The 21,288-nt window shown below is 41.0% G+C and overlaps 1 protein-coding gene across 1 annotated transcript; it reads right to left on the bottom strand.

Moving 5' to 3' along the window:
* Positions 1–189: 189 nt before the first annotated feature.
* Positions 190–16,413, bottom strand: LOC143499406 (vascular cell adhesion protein 1-like). Its single transcript, XM_076994037.1, has 8 exons — positions 16,113–16,413; positions 13,835–14,098; positions 11,855–12,190; positions 11,231–11,473; positions 5,511–5,774; positions 4,913–5,251; positions 4,247–4,483; positions 190–3,929 (listed from the first exon to the last, which is right to left on the bottom strand). The coding sequence occupies exons 1-8, from the start codon at positions 16,165–16,167 to the stop codon at positions 3,805–3,807; spliced, it is 1,863 nt and encodes a 620-aa protein (XP_076850152.1). The 5' UTR covers positions 16,168–16,413; the 3' UTR covers positions 190–3,804.
* Positions 16,414–21,288: the final 4,875 nt, after the last annotated feature.

Here is a 21,288-nt window from a genome sequence, read left to right as displayed (position 1 = left end):
TTGCAGAGATTATATTGAACAGGATGTGATTTGGCAGACTGTCTTAAAAGTCCATGGTGTAGCCAGGTTGCTATGCCAACAGGCTCTCTACTAATACACAAACAGTTTTTTTGGCAGGATTATATAAACTCAGCGGTCTTGTTTAAGGTAGCAGAAAGAGAAAAGACACCATTTTAGAAACACAGCACACACACTCTCTCTCCTCTTTTATTATGCACATGTTCCATTTCATAAAGACATGTGTTGCATTGCTTGCAGTGGTACCATTTATGTCACTTGTGGGAGGCAGCAGAAGTTAATATTAGTAGTATTAGCAAGTTAATTTGATACAGAAGATCTGATCAACCTGGAGATAACGAGAGCAACCAAAACTGCTAACCTTGCTAGATGCAAGTGTTCTTCAGCTCACAGCTGTACATCAAGAGGGAACAGATATTAAAGTCATGTTCAAAGATCATAATATGGCTCATCATTGGAGAAAAGGTACATAATGACAAAATAATACAGCTGTAACATAACAGGGGAAGGCGGACAATACTGTCTTACATAATATAGCTATAATGAGTCTTTGGACAATCCAAGGAGTATTACCAAGAACACAATGAAGAAGCATTATAGCTTTCAAGTAACACTTTCGGTAAGTTACATAATTTACCAGACAAACACTTCCAATTTTAACTTATGATCATTTTTGGTTTTGGAAAAATGCATTAGATGCACATGATGGAGGTTACAGTTTCATCAAATATCACTGTCAATCAAATATCTGTCAATGAAGAAAGTCAAACCCCAAATCGATGGAAACATGGATATGTTGTCAATTTGCATCAAAATCAGTTGGGGTATTAGAAGCAATACTGGGGTATCAGTAGTATGCCCTTGTTGCACCTTCTTGAAAAAAACAAGCGTCATTCACACTATTGCAGCTTTGGCTCCCTCGGCCCAAGGGTTTAATGTGACACGAGCCCAGGGTTTAATGTGACACGAGCCCAGGGTTTAATGTGACACGAGCCCAGGGTTTAATGTGACATGAGCCCAGGGTTTAATGTGACACGAGCCCAGGGTTTAATGTGACACGAGCCCAGGGTTTAGTGTGACATGAGCCCAGGGTTTAATGTGACATGAGCCCAGGGTTTAATGTGACACGAGCCCAGGGTTTAATGTGACACGAGCCCAGGGTTTAATGTGACACGAGCCCAAGGGTTTAATGTGACACGAGCCCCGGGGTTTAATGTGACACGAGCCCAAGGGTTTAGTGTGACACAAGCCTAAGGGTTTAGTGTGACATGAGCCCAGGGTTTAGTGTGACATGGGCCCAGGGTTTAGTGTGAAATAAGCCCAGGGTTTAGTGCGACTTAAGCCATCTCTACACTGTGAAAAGAGAAGGGGTTTTTGAATCCAGACAAGGGCCATCCCTGACTGTCTGGATAAAGAGTAAGAGAGACACCTGCCTGCAAAAGACATCACACAGATGGTCCATACAGTATTTCAGCTGCACCTGCAATGTGTCACACAGTCCAAACCACAGGACTACACTTCCCAGCAAACCATGAGTGAGATCGACATCACCAGCGTACTAACACACCTATACCCCATTATGCCATTGCTATTTAAGGAACTGTTACACTACAACTCTTTGAGAAGTATTGGCAATCCACCTTGTGCTTTATGAGTGTTTGTCAGTTCTATTGCTGAACTGTGTTTGTCCCTATTCTACTGCTTTTTGGATAAGTCTGTTTTGTGGGTTGATATGTGGATTACAACCTCTCTTGCCTCTTTGTCTACTCTGGTTTTTGGATTGTGTTTCGGATGAGTTTGCTGTTTCAGACCTATTGCCTTAAAACTGTTTCTGACCCCCTCGTCATTAAAGCCCTTTTTCTTTGTCCGTGAGCGTCCTCCTTTAACGCGGTATGTTGCACAATGGACCATCTGTGTGATCTCTTTTGCTGTGTCACACATCAGAGTACACTGTGCGATAGATTCACAATACCAGAGAACTGCCACATTGTTTTCGTCATGAAACATTTTCTTTCTAAACAGTCTGCAGGACACAACTCTTGAGTCCATGCTTGGAGAGGTAGTGGGACCTTTAAGCCCTGTTAACGGAACGCATGGTCCTGTCTGAGTTCATAAACGCATGGTCCTGTCTGAGTTCATAAAAGCATGGTCCTGTCTGAGTTCATAAAAGCATGGTCCTGTCAGAGTTCATAAAAGCATGGTCCTGTCTGAGTTCATAAAAGCATGGTCCTGTCTGAGTTCATAAAAGCATGGTCCTGTCTGAGTTCAATAATGCAGGAAGGTGTCTCTCTAACTCTATATCCAGACAGTCAGGGTTAGTCCTTCTCTGCATCCATCCATCTCTGATCTGCATGTTCTTCTTTTCACTTCACAATGCTGCTGGTATTTTATTTTTTTACAGTTTTACAGTTTACATACACCTAGTGTGGCAGAAGACACATTACATGTTTAAAGACCACAGAATTTAGCTTGTGACGAAAGAATTCTTGGATAATCACACAGGCTAAAGCCATCTTTACATTAACCAGGGTTCATACAACTGTTCCAAGGTCAAATTCAAATGCTTTTCAAGCACTTTTAAGGTCCATTTTCAATATTTTCCAGCACCTTACAGCTGTAGTAAATTACATATTTATACAAATACACACATTCAAAATGAAGGATTCAATTTTTATCACATTAAAAGAGATGGTACCTGTTTGGTAATAGCACAACGATATGTGTATAACTTGATGGCACATTAAGATAGCTTAATATATGCTACCTCAGTTAGTATTTGCTCCGGTAAATACATTTACATTTACGACATTTAGCAGACGCTCTTATCCAGAGCGACTTACAAAAGTGCTTTGCATCTGATCACAAATACCGGAACACACAATCTTTACATCTTCATGTTCTCTCAAATATTGTGCTAGAATTACAAGAGGCAGTAAATTTCTCATGAGGTCACCAAATGGCCTCCTTAGACTGTTCCATTTGTGTCACCAATAGGCCGATACGAAAGACTTTATCCAGGACAGTCCTACCACGGACCCGGTCTACCGAGCAACCGGTCTATCGCGGACCCAGTCTATCACGGACCCGGTCTATTGGGGACCCAGACTATCGCGGACCCGGTCTATCGTGGACCCGGTCTATTGCGCCTGCAGCTCAGGCTTTAGAACGCTACTAGCTATCGGTCATGAACAAGCTTTTCTAGGCAGATCTAGTGAACAGTGGTAGAGTCCATCCTAGGACCCTTTTCTAGTGAACTATTCAGTCAGATAGATAATTGTTTTGAAAAGAAATACAGTCACAATTTCAAGCATTTACTTTAGACAAATTTCCTGCACTTTTCAAACCTGGAAAATGCAACTTTAAAATTCAAGCATTTTCAAGGATTTCAAGCACTCACGCTGATTAATGAAAACTATACTGGCTATACTATTAAGAAAGAAGCTGATAAACCTTGACTAAAAAAGTGCATACACGACATACAGTTAAACCAAAGTGTCAAAAAGGCACAGGAAGCTTTTCTCAAACACACCATGGAGCTGAGGGACCACTGAAACCAAAACACTAAAGTCTGAGTTTGAGGCCATTCAGGATTAAATAAATGGATATCAAAATATATGCTGAGTTATATGTTGGGTTAAAAATAACATATCTTCCAGAGGTATAAATAAAAAATGAAAAACAAACACTCATGCGGTTATAGGCACCCTTCCTTTAGAATACACCAGATTAGCGATAGCCATTGTGCTAGTACATAAATACAGAACCCTAAAAACAGCAATTCCATCATCAGATGACTGAGTTTGAAGGACTCTTCTCTTTGATGAACAATACATAGGCTCCATAGCCTGCAACCAGTGCCAAAGCTACGCCCAAGCCGGTCCCCAGGATACTCCAAAAGACAACACGGCCAGCTGGGGGTAAAAATGACATTACATGCTGAAATTCTTTAATCTACTGATTAAAAAAGTAAAAAAAATAGGGCATCCAAAACAAACATTACAAATCTCAAGTCTTTACTTATAACATGTATGCATAGCATATAGCATATATAGCATATATGCTTTATTAGCATGTGATGGTAAATGAATAAACGAGTATGAATGAACTCAAGTGGGTGAATCTACGACCGTAAGCATGAACTAACGCTGCTATTCACCGTCTGCTTCAGGAACAGCACTAGTGCTTTAGCTAAGCACTTTCTACTCACGATTCTAAAGTTTCTACTCACGTTTTTTCGTGACTGTGAACACTTTGCGGTCACTGCCATACTTGTTTGAGGCTGTGCAAGTGTAGTTTCCCAAGCCTGAAGAATGAAGAGTGATGACTGCTGAGCTCTCAGCGTGTCTCAGGTGTGCTGAGGTCCAGGAGTAGCGTGCTGGGGGATTTGCCCTCACGGTGCAGTTTAAGGTGAATGCGTCACCCGTGTCCACTACTGTCTCCTGGTGATGTGGGAACAGTGGCTTGTCTGGAGAAGAGAGACACACTTCACTAATTCAACACTAGTGCACTAGAGGACTAAGTAATCCGGGCTGAATACAGTATTTTTATTTGCATTACTTAAAATCAGACATGATCATTCTGTAACACACACGGAGCTGTGATGGACCTCTAATCCACACCTCTGACAGTTTTAACATGATGAAATTTGATGTCAGTTAAAAAATAAATAAAATGTTAAAATATGTAAAAACTACACAATCTACTAAACAACCAACTATTGTTTTAAAAAACTTAATATACTGAAATTGCTGTATATTCATTTGCATGGCAGTCACTTTTACATATGTGGATTTAAATGAGATCCATAGCCTATAAAAGGGCATTATAAGGTCAGTTCAGTCATGTCAGCTTGGAACTATCATGTTCAATAATGGTGATTTAAATAAGACCTTACAGTGCACAGGAATTCTGAGGGGTCCCGATAAACTTCTTCTCTGAAAAGGGTGAAAACCTTCTGCTCCCAGGTTCAGCACTGCTTCACAGCTGTACTGCACTCCATCATCAGCTCTGTTAGGGTTGATCAGGAGGCTGTCATTCGTGTTCTGTGGTTCCTTGACGGTTTCTCTACTGGGTTGATTGTATATCTTCACTAGAGTCCCTCCTCTATACCAGTGTACTTTAACGCTGTGAACAGGAGCGACGTTCTGGATGTCACATTTGAGCTGGTAGCTTCCCCATTCAACTACTGGTCCTGTGTGGTTCACCAAACTGATGGACACATTGTCTGGATACTCTGTTAATTTAAAAATTCTAGTTAATAATAAGTATTCTCGCCATCACTCTCCAAGATCTCACGTCTTTTCTCTTTCTTTTTTTTAGACAAGGCATGTTTTCTTATAAAGCACTTCATACACAGTAGCAATACACATTGTTTCACATTAAATAAATGAGAATAACAAAGTTTATTACCTACGGTTACAAACACAACTGAATAAAGTTAAATGAAAATAGCCATCTATAAAGAAAGAGTGAGATTAAAGCCGATAACTTACTGTAAACGATAACTGGGAGATACTGTCTTTCCTGGGTCCCTTGTATGTCCTTAATGACGAAACACAGCGGTTTAATATCCCAATGCGTAAGGCTTGACACGTTCCAGGTGAGCTGCTGGGCTCTAGGTGTGATGTCCACCGACCCCTGTGAGGCCTCCCAGGCCATAGACTGGATGGTCATATTAGTGGAACACACTGCTGAGGCTGGACCCCCATATTCTACCACCAGTCTAGGAGGTGTGAGCACGAGGACACCACCAACAGCTAGGAAAAAAAAAGTTTCAGAGGAAAAAAACGTTTTACCACTTAAAAAGAATCCATACTTCAGACTCCAAGTCTTGTGCACATTATTAAACCACCAATTCATTCTCGAATCCATGTTCAGCTCTTCCTCTACAGCGCCCACGCCCTTGTGTCGGATTAAAACGATACTACGTGCCATGACATGCCAGGACAAACCCACTCTGGAGAGGCTCGGTACACGCCTGTTTCGGTAGCCAAGCACCAATATCACATACCACAACATTTAGCGTTATTAACCTACATTACACGTTCACTCGTAGTTTATTTGGCCTACAACTCTTTTAGTCAAAAATGAGCTGTGTAATTCATTCAGTAAACTTCAGCGGCTGTAGGCTGTATCGAAAGCAAAATCACTCGCAGTCAAACTGTCTAATCTTACGATCACTAGAGAACATTCAAGTAAATCTCAGAGTTACGAGCCTAAGTTACATATAATGATATACATATAATAATGGACTGGTTTAAAACCTACTGAATAATGAAAATACGTAGCTAGCTTAGTTTGTTTACGTGCATGCAAAACACAAAAAAGATTATATAAAAGTTTACAACCGAGATTAAATTATGAGGATACCGAGTCCTACCTGTGAGCATAAAATAGGCTGAAACGTATAGATACATATGGAGATACATATTGGAACACTGTTCAGATCGAAAACTGTTTCCAAAAAACAACATCCCGCTGTAAACAGCTCAATACAAAGAGCCAAATCAATCCTCGGAAAACCCCTGGAAGTGAAACCTACAGTGAACGTATGACCGCGCCCACACTCAACGGGGACTCACGGGCTCCCTCCTCTATACTTACTATCAGGGGGGCGGGGGGCAATTACTTACTTTCTGAGGTGTATGCAAACATACTATCGGCGCCCCCCGAACGAAAGTTGTTGACGGGGGGGGGGCTTAATATAATACTATTATATTAAGCAATATCGGGAAAATCGAAATCAGAATGAATCAGAGGTTTTTGCAAAGTTCACGTTATGTGACAGTATGCTGACTAATGAAACCCGCATAGCCGTTCATGCGTGTGACCCAGCCATACTATCACGTTTTTCTAAAAATAAATAATAGTGGCCTTCATGCGAAAACACGTATCGTTTTCGTGTATCGTTGCATCGGTATATTTGTTTTAAAATGCCCCTATGTCGAAGAAGATCTGGTTTATATGTTGTGTGTCGAATAGGTGCAGACGCGCCAAACTGTAATATGAATGAATGAATGAGCGCATTTCTCAGTGCCCATGGCGCTTTACGATCATTACACATCTTTGATCATATTCCAGGAACACACAGACCGTACTCTCAACCACAAACCACAGCCCCCTGAGGGACTGCAGGCATACAATCACACATGGACAGTTTTTACGGCAGCTAATCTTTGACCTTGTCTCCATGTTTTTGGACTGTGGGAAGAAGAAACCCTCAACGGGACAACATGGGACCTCCACCCAAGATACAAACCCACGGCTCAAGATCTGACAGCAACCACGCAATACTGCTCCACTGACTTTAGACATTCTCCTGCATATGCAATTTATTCTTCTCTAGGTCTTAAGACAAAGTCCTGCATACAAGCCTATAATTAGTCATCAGCATGTTATGAAGCAGTCCATCAGCCAACTCCATGTTAACCGCCACCTACATTTTCAAGATTGATATTCTTGAGTGATAAACAACCTTTTTGACGTAGTACCACATCGATATGTCCTGTGTACGCCCCCAAACCGGTTTAATGAAGGGTTTAAATAGTTTCACCAAGCATGGTACCTGGGTAGAACTCTACTGAGATGGTCTATAGTACAAAGATGTGTTTTGTTTTTGCTCTATTAGCGTTATTGGCTGCAATATTTAATTGTAGGTCACCTGCCTGTACAGCTGGTTGAAACAGAATTTTTAAGTTTTACGGCGTGAATTGCTAATACAAATATATCTGTATTAAGTGCTGTGTATGCTGCTGCTTTGTTAATCTTTAAACTGCTTTGTTAATCTTTAAACGTTGGTTTATATGCTATAGGTTAAGTACATAACATCTTTTGGTTTGCATAATGAAGATACTTTAAAGCCAGCGGGCATAGATAAAGATATGTTTGTGTAATGTAATAGATAAAGATAAGCCTGTATTATCAGCTGTTCTTGAGTGAAGACTGTTGTGCCCTTTAAGTAGTTTATTTTGTCCATTATCTAATTAATTTTGTCACTGTAAAAATCATTGGCATGGTGTACAGGATAACTGGAATATCCACACACCTGTCTTTACCACACCTGCTTCTGACTATATAGTCCTTTAGTCAGGGCCGGAGTGGGCCACTTTTTCAGCCCCGAAGTTTCATGCCCAAATCCGGCCCAGACTTATTTTTCCCTCCCAATCTGCCCAAACTAGAGATTGACATGAGCCAGCCCACCGGGAATCCTCCCGAATCTCCCGATTTGCCACTCTGGCTCTGCCTTTAGTCCTTCAGATTCAGGTTCTCTGGACATTTAAGAACTCTGCCATGTCTGGTGGTGTTTGGTCTGTGCCTGACTTAGACTTGGAATCTTGACAAATGTTTGTGATCGATCTGCAGAAGCAAGAGGCTGTAAATCCCTTTCAGTTAGTCACTCTAGAGGATCTGCCTGAATCTCAGCACACTTAACGCGGGGTGATTTGTTGGCATTGCTGTGCTGGCTTGAAGGGGCTGATTATTAACTATGAATATTTTGCATGTACATTCTTCCATGTAGGAGCTCGAGGAACGTGTGTGCCTGGATTACAGTGTCTTTGTGCCTGGATTACAGTGTCTTTGTACTTGGATTACAATGTCTTCGTGCCTGGATTAGTGTCTTTGTGCCTGGATTACAGTGTCTTTGTACTTGGATTACAATGTCTTCGTGCCTGGATTACAGTGTCTTTGTGCCTGGATTACAGTGTCTTTGTACTTGGATTACAATGTCTTTGTACCTGGATTACAGTGTCTTTGTGCCTGGATTACAGTGTCTTTGTACTTGGATTACAATGTCCTTGTGCCTGGATTACAGTGTCTTTGTACCTAAATTACACTGTCTTTGTGCCTGGATTACAGCGTCTGTGCCTGGATTACAGCCTGGACTCCATCTGCCACAGCCTGGATAAGTAGCCGCTCTGACCTCATCCCTTTAGGGAAGCTCCTGAACCAGCTGCACGATTATAATTATATTACAGTTTCTGAGTGGCCTTGCATTTGTCTAGCAGTTTCTTGACTTTGAAGGGATCATAGTCTGTAGGTCTTAGAAGTGCATGCTCCGCGGGTCATTTATAGCGAGGCTGTCTGCCCATTAGCAGTTGGGCCAGGGAGAGGCCTACTAGCTTGAGGGCTGCTGTTTGGTGGTAGAGCCATGCTGGTCTGGGTCTTCTACAGCTTCTCATCTCTGCTGCGTGTTCTGAGGACATGGAGTATGTGGTGAGGACACTTTATGCCTCACATCATATGCACTGCAGAACTGCTTAAACTCCTCACAGACCGTTGTCTGTCCTCAGAGTGTTACTAATGCCATAAGTGTTAATAATGAGTCTCTAGAGTCCCTGTGGTCCTAATGCACTTCCGCTTGAACATAATCTGAGTAGTTATCCAGGGTTGAGATGCAGTTCTTTAAATAGATCAGAAGCAACTTCCTCAAATGGCCGTTGGGTCATTGTCGGTTTATGTGGTGGTTTGGGGAACCTGTTCTGAAAGTCTGCACCCTGGAACAGTGATGACTTACAGCTTCAATCTCAGCTCTCATTCCTGGTCTGCACAGTACTGCACTGTTTAATCTTCACCATGCCACGGGGAGACTGAAGTATGAGCCCTAATGTAGGACTACACAGTGAAGGTAGGACCTCCACACGTAGCCATTTGTACACCACACCATCCAACACAGCTAACAGAACTCTGGAGTTCCAATAAGGTTGAACAGAATTCAAAACGTCCTTGCAGTGGTCTGGCCAACATTTGCTGAATGATTTGGAGGAGACTCAACTCTTTTATAACTCTGAACATTTATAAGCCCGAATGAAACTCACAGTGATAACTCACTGACGGAAATGAAAGTGAGAACAGACACACACTTCAGGTCACCCCTGCCCTGTGTGAGCTGTGTTCTGGAGAGTGTGTCCGGCATCATACCACTAGTGTTCCTGTGCTTCAGTTATGTCATACCAGACGTATTTGCTACTGTCACGGTGAGGCGGCCCCCTACCGGTCGCCTACCGTCCACAGTGGCTGTTGTTGTTGTTGTTTTGTTGCGTAGTGTGTGTCCCTCAGGTGGGCGGAGCCCGTGATCCGTCTCACCTGAGGGTCGTTTGTTTGCCTATATATGTCTTGTCTTTGTACCAGTTGACCGCTGGTCATTATATCCTTGATTTGGAACTACTGCACGGGTTTTTGGTTTGTGCACTTTCTATTAAACCATCCTTTTTCCCTGAGACTTGACGTGAACGCTTCCTTTTTAAGTTGCTCACCCCCGCCCGTCACAATAAGTGAATAACATGGGAAAACATAAATATGACAAATTCTTTTATACATCAATACAAAACACATGGGTTACATATAATTTAAACAATAATGATACAGGGTTTAACCTTCATGTTCAAGAACCGTTCCAGAATCCTGATAGCACAGTGTTTGATTGTTACGTTCTTGTGAGATGTAATGTACATATAAGAAATGCAGAAGCCTCTCCAAAATGAACATCACTTACTATTCATGTAGGATTTCACACTCTCCAAGAGTAATTAGGCCTTTCTGATCTGACCGTGAGCTGGTCAGGCCCTGACTGTGTGTCTCAAGACCCCTGGTGAGCAGCTTTGACATGAACCTTAAAAGGGTTCACATTTACAAAATAAAACAATAACATACAATCAAAACAGTTTTTAACCTTTAAAAAAAGCAATAACCCTAAATAATCAAACAAAATTAAATACATAAAAGTCACATTGCTGGTATGTTTCAGGTACAGGTTCTAGAAGATAGCAACATAAGTCCTCAGTTTAGCCGAGTACTTTACACATAGAAAACCACAAACCAACACAGCAATGACTGCAATGATCCCGATTATAATCCAGAGCACAGTCCATCTGCGACCTGCAAGCAAAGAAAGACATTGAAGGAAAACTAACAAAACACAAGTATACTGTAAACACAAGCAACCCAAAATGTAAATAGTGTACCAACTGAAAGCAAACCTTGATTTGCACATTCACAATAGTGAAAGAATAACTAGTATGACACATTATGATGATGATTTCTACATGGATATTTAAATTTTACTTTAAAGAAGTTACCATAATTATTATATAATTAAATTAAATTAAATTAAACATTTCTATCTCTGTGATACAAAAACAAACAGATTCAGAGGACTAAACAGAATAAGAATTGATGAACTCTCATATTTTTCTATGATAGAAATAAAACTCACAGTCAGGGCTGTTTGTGATGATGAACAACTTGTATTCATAGCCATGTGCATTCCAGGCTTTGCAGGTGTAGTTTCCTGAACTTGGATGAGGAAGAGTGAGCACTGGATTCACAGGTTCTGACTTCAGTTGGGGAGATTTCCATGTGTATTTTGGAGGAGGGTTTGCAGTCACGGTACAGTTTAACGTGACCTGTTGACAGTTCTGCTCAATGAACTCCACATTACTGGAAAACCGTGGGCTGTCTAAAGAAAGCAGAGATGCACTTGAAAACATTTGACACTTCCCGTAGATGTGATAAAGCAGGTGTGACGTTCTCAGATCAAACAGTCACTTACTACAGCATAAAATACCTCTTCAATAAAGTTTAGTTTTAGTCTTCAGAATATTGACAGACTAGATATTCTAATAAACAATCTGCTATTTTACTAATTATTGCTGTTGCAAGAACTGCACAGTCAGAATACTAAAACTTCTTATGGTCTAATGAGCTATTTTCACATGGGATGCTGTTTCACATGCAGCAGGGTTTCACACAGGTGTTTCACATGCAGCAGGGTTTCACACAGGTGTTTCAATAGTTTTAGAACAGCCCTGTTAACTAGCTTGTTTAAATAAGACCTTACAGTGCACAGGAATGCTGACGGGTCCCGATGATCTTCTCTGAGGAGGATGAAGACCTTCTGCTCCCAGGTCCAGCACTGCTTCACAGCTGTACTGCGCTCCATCATCAGCTCTGTTAGGGCTGATCAGGAGGCTGACGTTCTTGTTCCCTGGTGCCTTGACGGTTTCTCTACTGGGTTCATTGTCTGTCTTCACTAGAGTCCGTCCTTTATACCAGTTCACAATAACGCTGTGAACAGGAGTGACGTTCTGGATGTCACATTTGAGCTGGTAGCTTCCCCCTTCAACTACTGGTCCTGTGGTATTCACCAAACTGATGGACACATTGTCTGGTTTCTCTGATGAGTAAAAAAGTATAGTTCTTGTGACTACAAAGCACCGCAGATGAAAACTGAGAATTATTGATTTTCAATTAATTAACTGAAGCAATGCTAATGGATAACAATACATCAGTGTTTATAAGTGCACTCGTTGTTCACTACTTTACATCCATTATGTTATTACAGCACAGTGATCTGTATATCACACCCTGTGACTCTGATATGGTGACTCTGACATGTATATCACACCATGTGACTCTGACATGGTGACTCTGACATGTATATCACACCATGTGACTCTGATATGGTGACTCTGACATGTATATCACACCATGTGACTCTGATATGGTGACTCTGACATGTATGACATGACTCTGACATGGTGACTCTGACATGTGACTCTGACATGTATATCACACCATGTGACTCTGACATGTGACTCAGCTCAGTTTCATCCCACTGGTTTGGTTATCATCATTTTAGGGGCAGTCATGGCCTGGCGGTTAGGGAACTGGTCTTGTGACCGGAGGGTTGTGGGTTCGATTCCCAGACAGGCCATGACTGAGGTGCCCTTGAGCAAGGCACCTAACCCCAACTGCTCCCCGGGCGCCGGGCTAGGGCTGCCCACCGCTCTGGGCACGTGTGATCCACAGCCCCCTAGTAATCACTAGTTTGTGTGTTCTGACTGCACAGATGGGTTAAAAGCGGAGGACAAATTTCGATTGGGGTGTAAAAATCACAATTGACAAAATATGGCACATTTCATTTCATTTTAACTGCAGGTCTCCAGCCTTCTTTGAACTAGCAGTCCAATGAGACAGTGGCCTGTAGAATACGTAAGTATACATAAGTGACCTGGTATTTACAAAAACCTTGAGGCCAACAGGGATTAAACTGAAGTGCTGAGTATAAATGGCCAAACAAAGGCTGTCCTTGTTATTCATGAGGCATGACACCCAAGTTAAACCTGAATCTGTCAAACATGCATTTCCATACAAATTCCCCTCAGAGATAAAAGATGTAAAACAGCAGAGATAAGGTTCAGTATATATTTCCTGACAATCGTGTGAAAGACATTAACAAACAATAAATGAAAGCATGTCTAACTGGAATCCATTCAATGTTGATGTGTTTTCACTGAACCACATTTTAAAGATACTTCTGTTCTGTGTTGGGGGTTGTTTCAGTTCATGCAATTTAATGTTCTCCATTAAAGGGGCAATGATTTCTCTGTGATAATTTGGAAGTGCAAGAAAGTTTGAGACTCCTGGTGTCCCCTATGGAGAAACATATGTACCTAATGTTTATATAGGTCTGTTTAGGGCCAATGTCAGTCCCAGGCTCTGCATGGCTATGCAAATACACAATTGCTCATGATATGAAAGATGGCCATATAATGAATTTTCCCAAGAAACACCATGTATGCCTGAATGTGACGTATGTCACGCTGCAAGCCTGGCTCCTCCCTCAGGTGTGTCTATGTGCATGTTCGTCTGTATCTGCATGCGCCTGTGTTTGTGTGTGCACTGGTGTGTTCGCCAGTGTCACTCGTGTCCCGTCTCTCGTCTCGTTAAAGTTATGTGTTGCACACGTGTCTTGTTTATGTTTATGGTATATTTAAGTGTGCGTACTCAGAACCAAGTATACAAGACGATAACTTACTGTAAACGATAACTGGGAGATACTGTCTTTCCTGGTTCCCTTGTATGTCCTTATTGACGAAACACAGCGGTTTAATATCCCAATGCGTAAGGCTTGACACGTTCCAGGTGAGCTGCTGGGCTCCAGGTGTGATGTCCACCGCCCCCTGTGAGGCCTCCCAGGCCATAGACTGGATGGTCATATTAGTGGAACACACTGCTGAGGCTGGACCCCCATATTCTACCACCAGGCTAGGAGGTGTGAGCACAAGGAAACCACCAACAGCTAGGAAACATTTAAAAACAATAAAAAAAATTATTAACCAAGACATGTGCATATATTTAAATATCACATGCATATTTTCGAAACATCACAAACAGGTGCTTGAACTTGCGCAGGTAGAATAATTTTTAAAGTTGCTCAAAATAAAAACAACGTATTGTCCAGTAAAGCTAAGATTGCCCAGACTTTGTTTAATGTGTTGTACATTCTCTGGACACTTTATACTACATTGGGAAAGGGAGCAAAAACTGTTAAATTCACTGTCTACAATGGGGGGGGGGGGATTTTGTACATCCAAACAATGACCCCTGAAAAGCTGAAAAGTTCACTTTAAACAGAAAAGGGATGTGGATACCATGTTTAAAAAAGACAGCAGGCTAAACCAGAAGCACAAAAAATAAAACACAAGCACACACAATGTATGAGCTCAATACCAAGTCCCAAATCCCAAATGTGAGTAGACTGGGATGTCCAGATCCAGGTATGTGAGCAAGTTTTAGTGAACCAACCAGACAAGATTAGAACAGTTGTGGTGTGGAAACACAGCAGTAGTAATGTGGCCTTCTAAGTGAGTGAGAAATCCACAGAATGAGGTAGTTGGGAAAATACCACACACTGACATTTAAATAAAGAAATTATGAAAGGTTAAAACCTACAGACAACAGGAATGACATCAGTCTCAGTCCAGAAAACTGCAACTGTAGTCAAAACCATGTCAATCATGCATGCTTAAAAAAATGACTGGATGAGTTAACCAGTAATGCTGAATTTACAACTTGAGTGAGCATGCCCGTATAAGTCTATTAGCACATAGCCATTCAAACAGCATGACGCACCCACAACATTCAGGAAGGAAATGGAAGAAATTAAAAAGTGAACAAATGATTTCCGCATTTTTCATTGTATTTATACTCGGCAGTAAACAAGCATCAAAGTGAATTGATTTCTCTGGTGATTTGTACACTATGTTTGCTACCTTGGCCACATTGGGCGAACTGGTTACCTAGCTAAGCAAACGCAGCATTCATTAACTTTATCTTGCTTAGAAATGCTAAACGCTGACTGACGAGACATTTGCAAATATGATTGGACACCTGGGGAAATAGGCCTACACCACTGGTAAATGTGCTACTCAGTGAGTGAACAGGATAAAGAAACGAAAACCAACATAAAGCTTTCTACATAAAGCTTAGCTCAGTTAAAACACACATATAGTGAAAAATATTTGTATATATATATATATATATATATATATATATATATATATATATATATATATATATATATATATATGTGTGTGTGTGTGTGTGTGTGTGTGTGTGTGTGCACGTAAACGTACATAATCTTCAGTGTTTATTATACAATATACACACACTTAACTAAATAAATAAATATTTATTTATTTTGTTTTACAATGTGTAAATGGTAAATGAACGGCCCTTAAGATGGTGTTTGGGATCTCCCGAGAAGAAAAGGTCAGGGGGAGAGGGCAAAGGGTATGTTGATGGCACTGATAAGCAAAGTACCTGCTACATGACTGTGTTTACTAAGGGACTCACCAAAACTGGGAATTTATGAAGCAACGATCTGTTTGAATTAAAGACCACATCAATGGTACAAATGTTTGTTATTATTTGGAAAACTTGTAAACTAACGTTTGCCGTTTTGCTGTATGGACAAATATTTTAAGAGCGCGACTCTCTCCAAGTTTGATGCTATCATTCAGCCTCTACTGTTAACCCTTTCGTGAACATCTTCCTTTAACTAATTTGAACACAAAACTTACAGCCTATTTCCCTTGTTCCGGTTTTTTTAGGTTCATCTGAGAAATAACTCACTAGGAAAATAGAAAGGGTAAGATTTGGATCTGATTCAGACGTAGACATACCACCAATATAAATTTTTGGCCCACGGGTGGGTGGGCAAATTTGAAACAGCAAGTTAGTTACTAGTTACTATACTCCCTACGTGTACATGTTAAAATACAGTAAACGATGAGTAGGATTTTAAACCTTACCTGTGAAAATAAAATATGTGACACAGCACTGTATCCAACGTGTACAGAAAATCATGTTGAAAACCGTTAACTAAAGAATGCGCAAACAGGAAAGCCCAGGAAGAACCCCAGGAAAAGGCGCAACCTACAAATATACCAGACGTAACGACTCTCCCAGTCAGTAACGCAAAACCGACGTTTAACCCACAACACACTAAGAAACAACGGGTCTTATAAATATGATCTTGAATCTACAGGCTGTCGCGTGGTACTTCAGTAGGCTACAGGCGTAGTTTGTATCCGGCCAACAAACTTTTGCTTTCAGTTTCCATATGAGGAAAAAGTTTGTTCTGCCTATAGGTCCTGTAATGTGTAACATGCATAATGTTTAATAAGGTTTACAAAGAAATAATTAGACCTACATAAAGTCACCAAAAAAGGCAAATAGTGCCTTTCAAAAACATGTCTACAAGAGTAGTAGCTTGCTGTTTTCATCGAAACATCATCTGAAATTATTTATTTATAGTTTATTTGTAGAATTTAGACCCAAGAACACCTCTACGCATCACTACCACCGATCTCAACACCCAAACTATCCCTACTTTTACCCCCAGAAGCTGTGCACCATGTGGCTGATCCAACACCCAGGCTGTCTGCCAACTGGGAGGAGGGAAAGAGAGATGATGCCATGTTAGGATAAGCCCAGAGTATATCCAAACGGTGGAGGTGGGTGGTGTAAGACAGCCCTACCAGCGGCTGGACAAGGCAGGACTGGAGCACAGAGGCACTCGTCATGGAAGCACATTCAGAGACACAACCAAGTGTGGCAGAGAGTGTGAACAGGAACATATACGAGGTATACGAGGTCATAACCACCATGTCCAAAGGGGAGGAGCACCAGAGTGTGATGGAGAACCACGAGGTCATGTGGGACCTCCTGATCCAGACAGATAAACAAATAATGGCAAACCAACCAGATGTTGTGATAGTGGCCAAAATACAGAACAGCACCAGTAATTACATGTGGCAGTTCCAAGTGACAGAAACATACAAAGGAAGGAAAATGAGAGGTGATACAAATACCAGGGGCTGATAGAAGAACTAGAGAGAACGTTAACAACAAGGTTATCCCAGTGGTGTCAGGGACACAAGAGACTGTGTCCCCTAAGATGGTGGAGTGGCTCCCATTAACCCCAGGCATGACAACACCAGTCTCAGTCCAGAAGAGCCACAATACTGCCACTCAAAGACCCTGACCTCTGGCAGAAGGAGAGGACAGAGAGGAATAAGTTATATATTTACAAACTAAGGCAGTAGAAACACAATATACACATTGTTTCAGGAATTTCAGAAAAATAAACTGAGTACACATAGCAGCAAACTACTCATCTATTAACAAAAAGGCTATATGAAGAATATTCTAAATTAAGAATGGTTTTACATTATCATCCTGAATGAAAAAATAAAAAAGTCCTGTCTTTAGTTATTATTAGAAACTTCACATAACATAACAGGCTTCATCACACATTTTAAATTGTGTTTTCAGTCTTTCTGGTCCCCCAACATCCCACTTGTATAAATTAAGCCCCTCCAAAAGAAAACAAATACAGTACATTTTCAGTCATAACAGGCGTGCTGCTTCTCTAAAGAGACGGCTAGGAAGCTTCAGAAAAGCTTTAGACAATGAGATGTCCACAGCGTTCACAGACAGGGGCATAAGAACTAAGGAAAGATGATGTCAAACCACAACACAGAACACTGTTGTTCATGACAGCTGCTCTTGTCTCTGGGTGATAGTGGACTGGTGTCTCTTGGTGCTATTTGTAACTCTTAAATAAAAAATACATTTACAGCACTGAAATACATATAAAGAAGCCCATAAATAAATAAACAACTTTCCCCCCGGCTGTATGTCCACATGAGTGTGTGTGTGTGTGTGTGTGTGTGTGTGTGTGTGTGTATGTGTGTGTGTGTGTGTGTGTGTGTGTGTGGATGTGTAGTAATGCAATAAGTCAAAAGTTATTGTGCTCAATGCAATCATGCTACTTAGCTTTAAACTGTTTAATGAATAGTTATCAATAATTTATAAGTAAATAAATAAATGTTAGCCATATAGCCATATTTATATATTGTATGTTCTGTAGTTGTAACTTGTGGAAGGTGGTGATTCAGATGTGCGTACACTGTGCGTGTTTTGGCCCATTTTCAGCCGATTTTTCACTCGTGCGACTATTTTTGTGATCGGGCCGAGTTTCGGCTCAATCGAGTGTCGTGCATCGTAGTTTACACAGGTAAACGAGGAGCGATTCACACCTCACGACCAACTTCCGATCAGAAATCGCAGCGTCGCAAGAATATCAAACATGTTTGAAATTCAAATCGCTCCTCGTGAGAGTATCGCACTGTTGAAGCAGCTCCACGAGCCGACTCTCCCTGCGATTTAGTCGTACAGTTTGAGCTGGAGCAAGGTGACAGGTGTCATGCGGAGACAGAAGGCGACAGTTGTCATGTGGACACACAAGGTGACAGTTGTCATGTGGACACAAGGTGACAGTTGTCATGTGGACACAAGGTGACAGGTGTCATGTGGAGACACAAGGCGACAGGTGTCATGTGGAGACACAAGGCGACAGGTGTCAGTTTGGATGGGTGCGCACTGTGAGCTGCTACCGTGTACTACAACTTTACCACAACTATATTGCTATATTTGCACTAGACTACTTGAGAACAGATGTAAAAGTGTGTCCAGTACCTTTGGCCAGTGTACTTTGTGATATCTGTTTTTCTTCATTCAGTTGCCATGGTTTCTGATCTTTCCTCTTCGCTGGATGTTATTTTTCCTGTGTGGCCTTCCTGTGAACTGTCCCTCTGCTCCTCGGCCCTTTCCAACATGACTGCAAGTCCCTTGTATGTCAGCATTTCAGAGCGAAATTATCAATTACTTTATTCCTAGTCTGTTAGCAAACGGAAGGCTGCATATATGGAATGGCACTGCACCAAGTTGATAACAGGATCCTGAGCTTCCAGAAAGAAGCTGGAGGTCACTAGGTTAGAGGAAGGTGCTCTCACAGACCTGCCTCGGCCTTCTTGGGCTGTGGACCTCAGCCGTAATAATGGTGCCTCGTCTGTACACGACAACCCACAGTGCCTCATGAGTCTTCATATTGCACTATATAATGAGTTAGATTTATCTCTGAGAATTCAAAATGCCACACACACCATATAGTGCACCATTACTATAATAGTCAACACCGTGAGGCAGTTCACATGGACTATTACGATTTCCCAATACTTAAAAGTAGAGGATTGTGATTTAATAGAACAATACACACACAAACAGATTTAACAAACATCATCTTTATTTATGTGACCTTTCATAACAATAACAAAATATTGATGACAAGTATACTTGCTCTGCCTGGAACCATATGCATAGTTCATAACAAACTGCATGTTACATTTTTTAAATAAAACTGGCTACCGTATATGCAGCAGTGCTACTTTCTAAGGTGAACGGAGCCATCTGGGACCTTATGATCAACAGATGGCTGGCTTGCTCGCTAGCTTCCATACTCTGGTCCGGACACACCGCCCTGCACGTTATTAGCGTCTCACGTGCTTCCCACACACCTGATCCAACTAATCTGACCCCACAGTACTGAGTTTATACGACTGGACAGGCTCAAAAATGTATAGGGCAGTGTGCCTAGGATTAAGAACGGCTAAGATATTGTTAACGCAGGCTGATGCCCAACTGATGTCGGGATTTTCTCTAAACGCAAACGCTCCCTCCATCATTAAATCACAAGTAACGACGGTTCAGAGTCTGGCATGATCTTCCTGATCATGATCAAATTTGAGCAAGTGTGCGTTTGATTGGATGGCTACCCGGGATGTCCCGCCTCTTCATGTTCGCCGAAGTAGTTATGATTGGATGTTTTCCTAACTTGGCCCCGCTTTCCCAAAACTATATCAGTTCAGATTGGATGTTGTCCCTGCCAAATATTTTCGTCTCGTTTTTATTATTTGACGACAGTGTCGATGATTAATTTAGTCATAGTTTTTACATCCTTTTATGTAGTTTATATTTAGTTATTGTCTCGTTTTCATCACGAAAAAACAATGTTCGAAAATAACGAAATTAAGACGAAAAAACAATGTTTCAGCACACGCAGCAAACACATCTAATCTGATGTTAGTGTCAGACTGGCCAGGTCGTTCACCCACAGGTTAGTGAAGGCTGTAGTGCAACTGTTGTCGTCGAGGCCATCCCAAATGCCAGCTAGTGATTGCACAAGTGGGGCTTTTGGCAAATAGAATCAAATGAACCAATTGATTCGGAAAATGATTCGATCTAGCGAAATGTTCGAATCATCACACGCCACAGGTACATCTAGTGGGCAACCAGGGCCTAAATCTACAACTTTTTAAACAGAAACAGAAGTAATGTATTTTTTTTTATTAAAAATGACATGAAATATTCTCCCATAGCATATGGTGTCCCTAAATAAATTTTAGTTATGAAAACATATCATTTTACAGAGAACAGGGTTGTTTTAATTATGTCATTAAGATGTATTTTTCATAAAAAATGAAAATGAAATCTGGTTATCCTGGTTATCCACTGTAAGTCAGTGGATTGATATAGCTGACATTATTCATTTTACATTGCAAGGTAGAGAAATGCTTGTGTAATCCTTTATTTATTAAACATTACAAGTAATCAGTTGTGACTGATGAAATGAATCGATTCAGTTCGATTCTGCGTTTCAGGTTTGACATCACTAATGCCAGCATTATGAAAGCATGGTGGTGGTGAGAAAGTGAGTTTTATTCAGAGCGAGATTCCAGTCCGAATAAAATTTACTTGGCTTCTTTCTTTGTTTCCTCCGTTTATACTGAAAGGTGCATCTAGAAACCAAGTTTTAATCATTTACAGACCTCCAAAGTACTATGCAAGGTTTACTGATAACTTTACTGAAATACAGAATACTGAAACAGTCAGAGTTGAATGAATGAATGAATGTTCAACTTATATAGCGCCTTTCTAGATACTCAAGGTCGTTGATTAAAACGGTATCATAAGTGATTAACAGCCATGTAGAAAATTACACACACAAAAAAACTTCATGATTTAAATTATGCTTCTGGACGTTTGCTGCATGTTACACTATTAAACCACTATTACTACTCTAAA

The sequence above is a fragment of the Brachyhypopomus gauderio genome, unplaced genomic scaffold (genome assembly GCF_052324685.1).
Source record: "Brachyhypopomus gauderio isolate BG-103 unplaced genomic scaffold, BGAUD_0.2 sc132, whole genome shotgun sequence".
Lineage (NCBI taxonomy): Eukaryota > Metazoa > Chordata > Actinopteri > Gymnotiformes > Hypopomidae > Brachyhypopomus > Brachyhypopomus gauderio.
The sequence above is the reverse complement of the archived record's forward strand: the minus strand, read 5'-3'. Positions and strand labels throughout refer to the sequence as shown.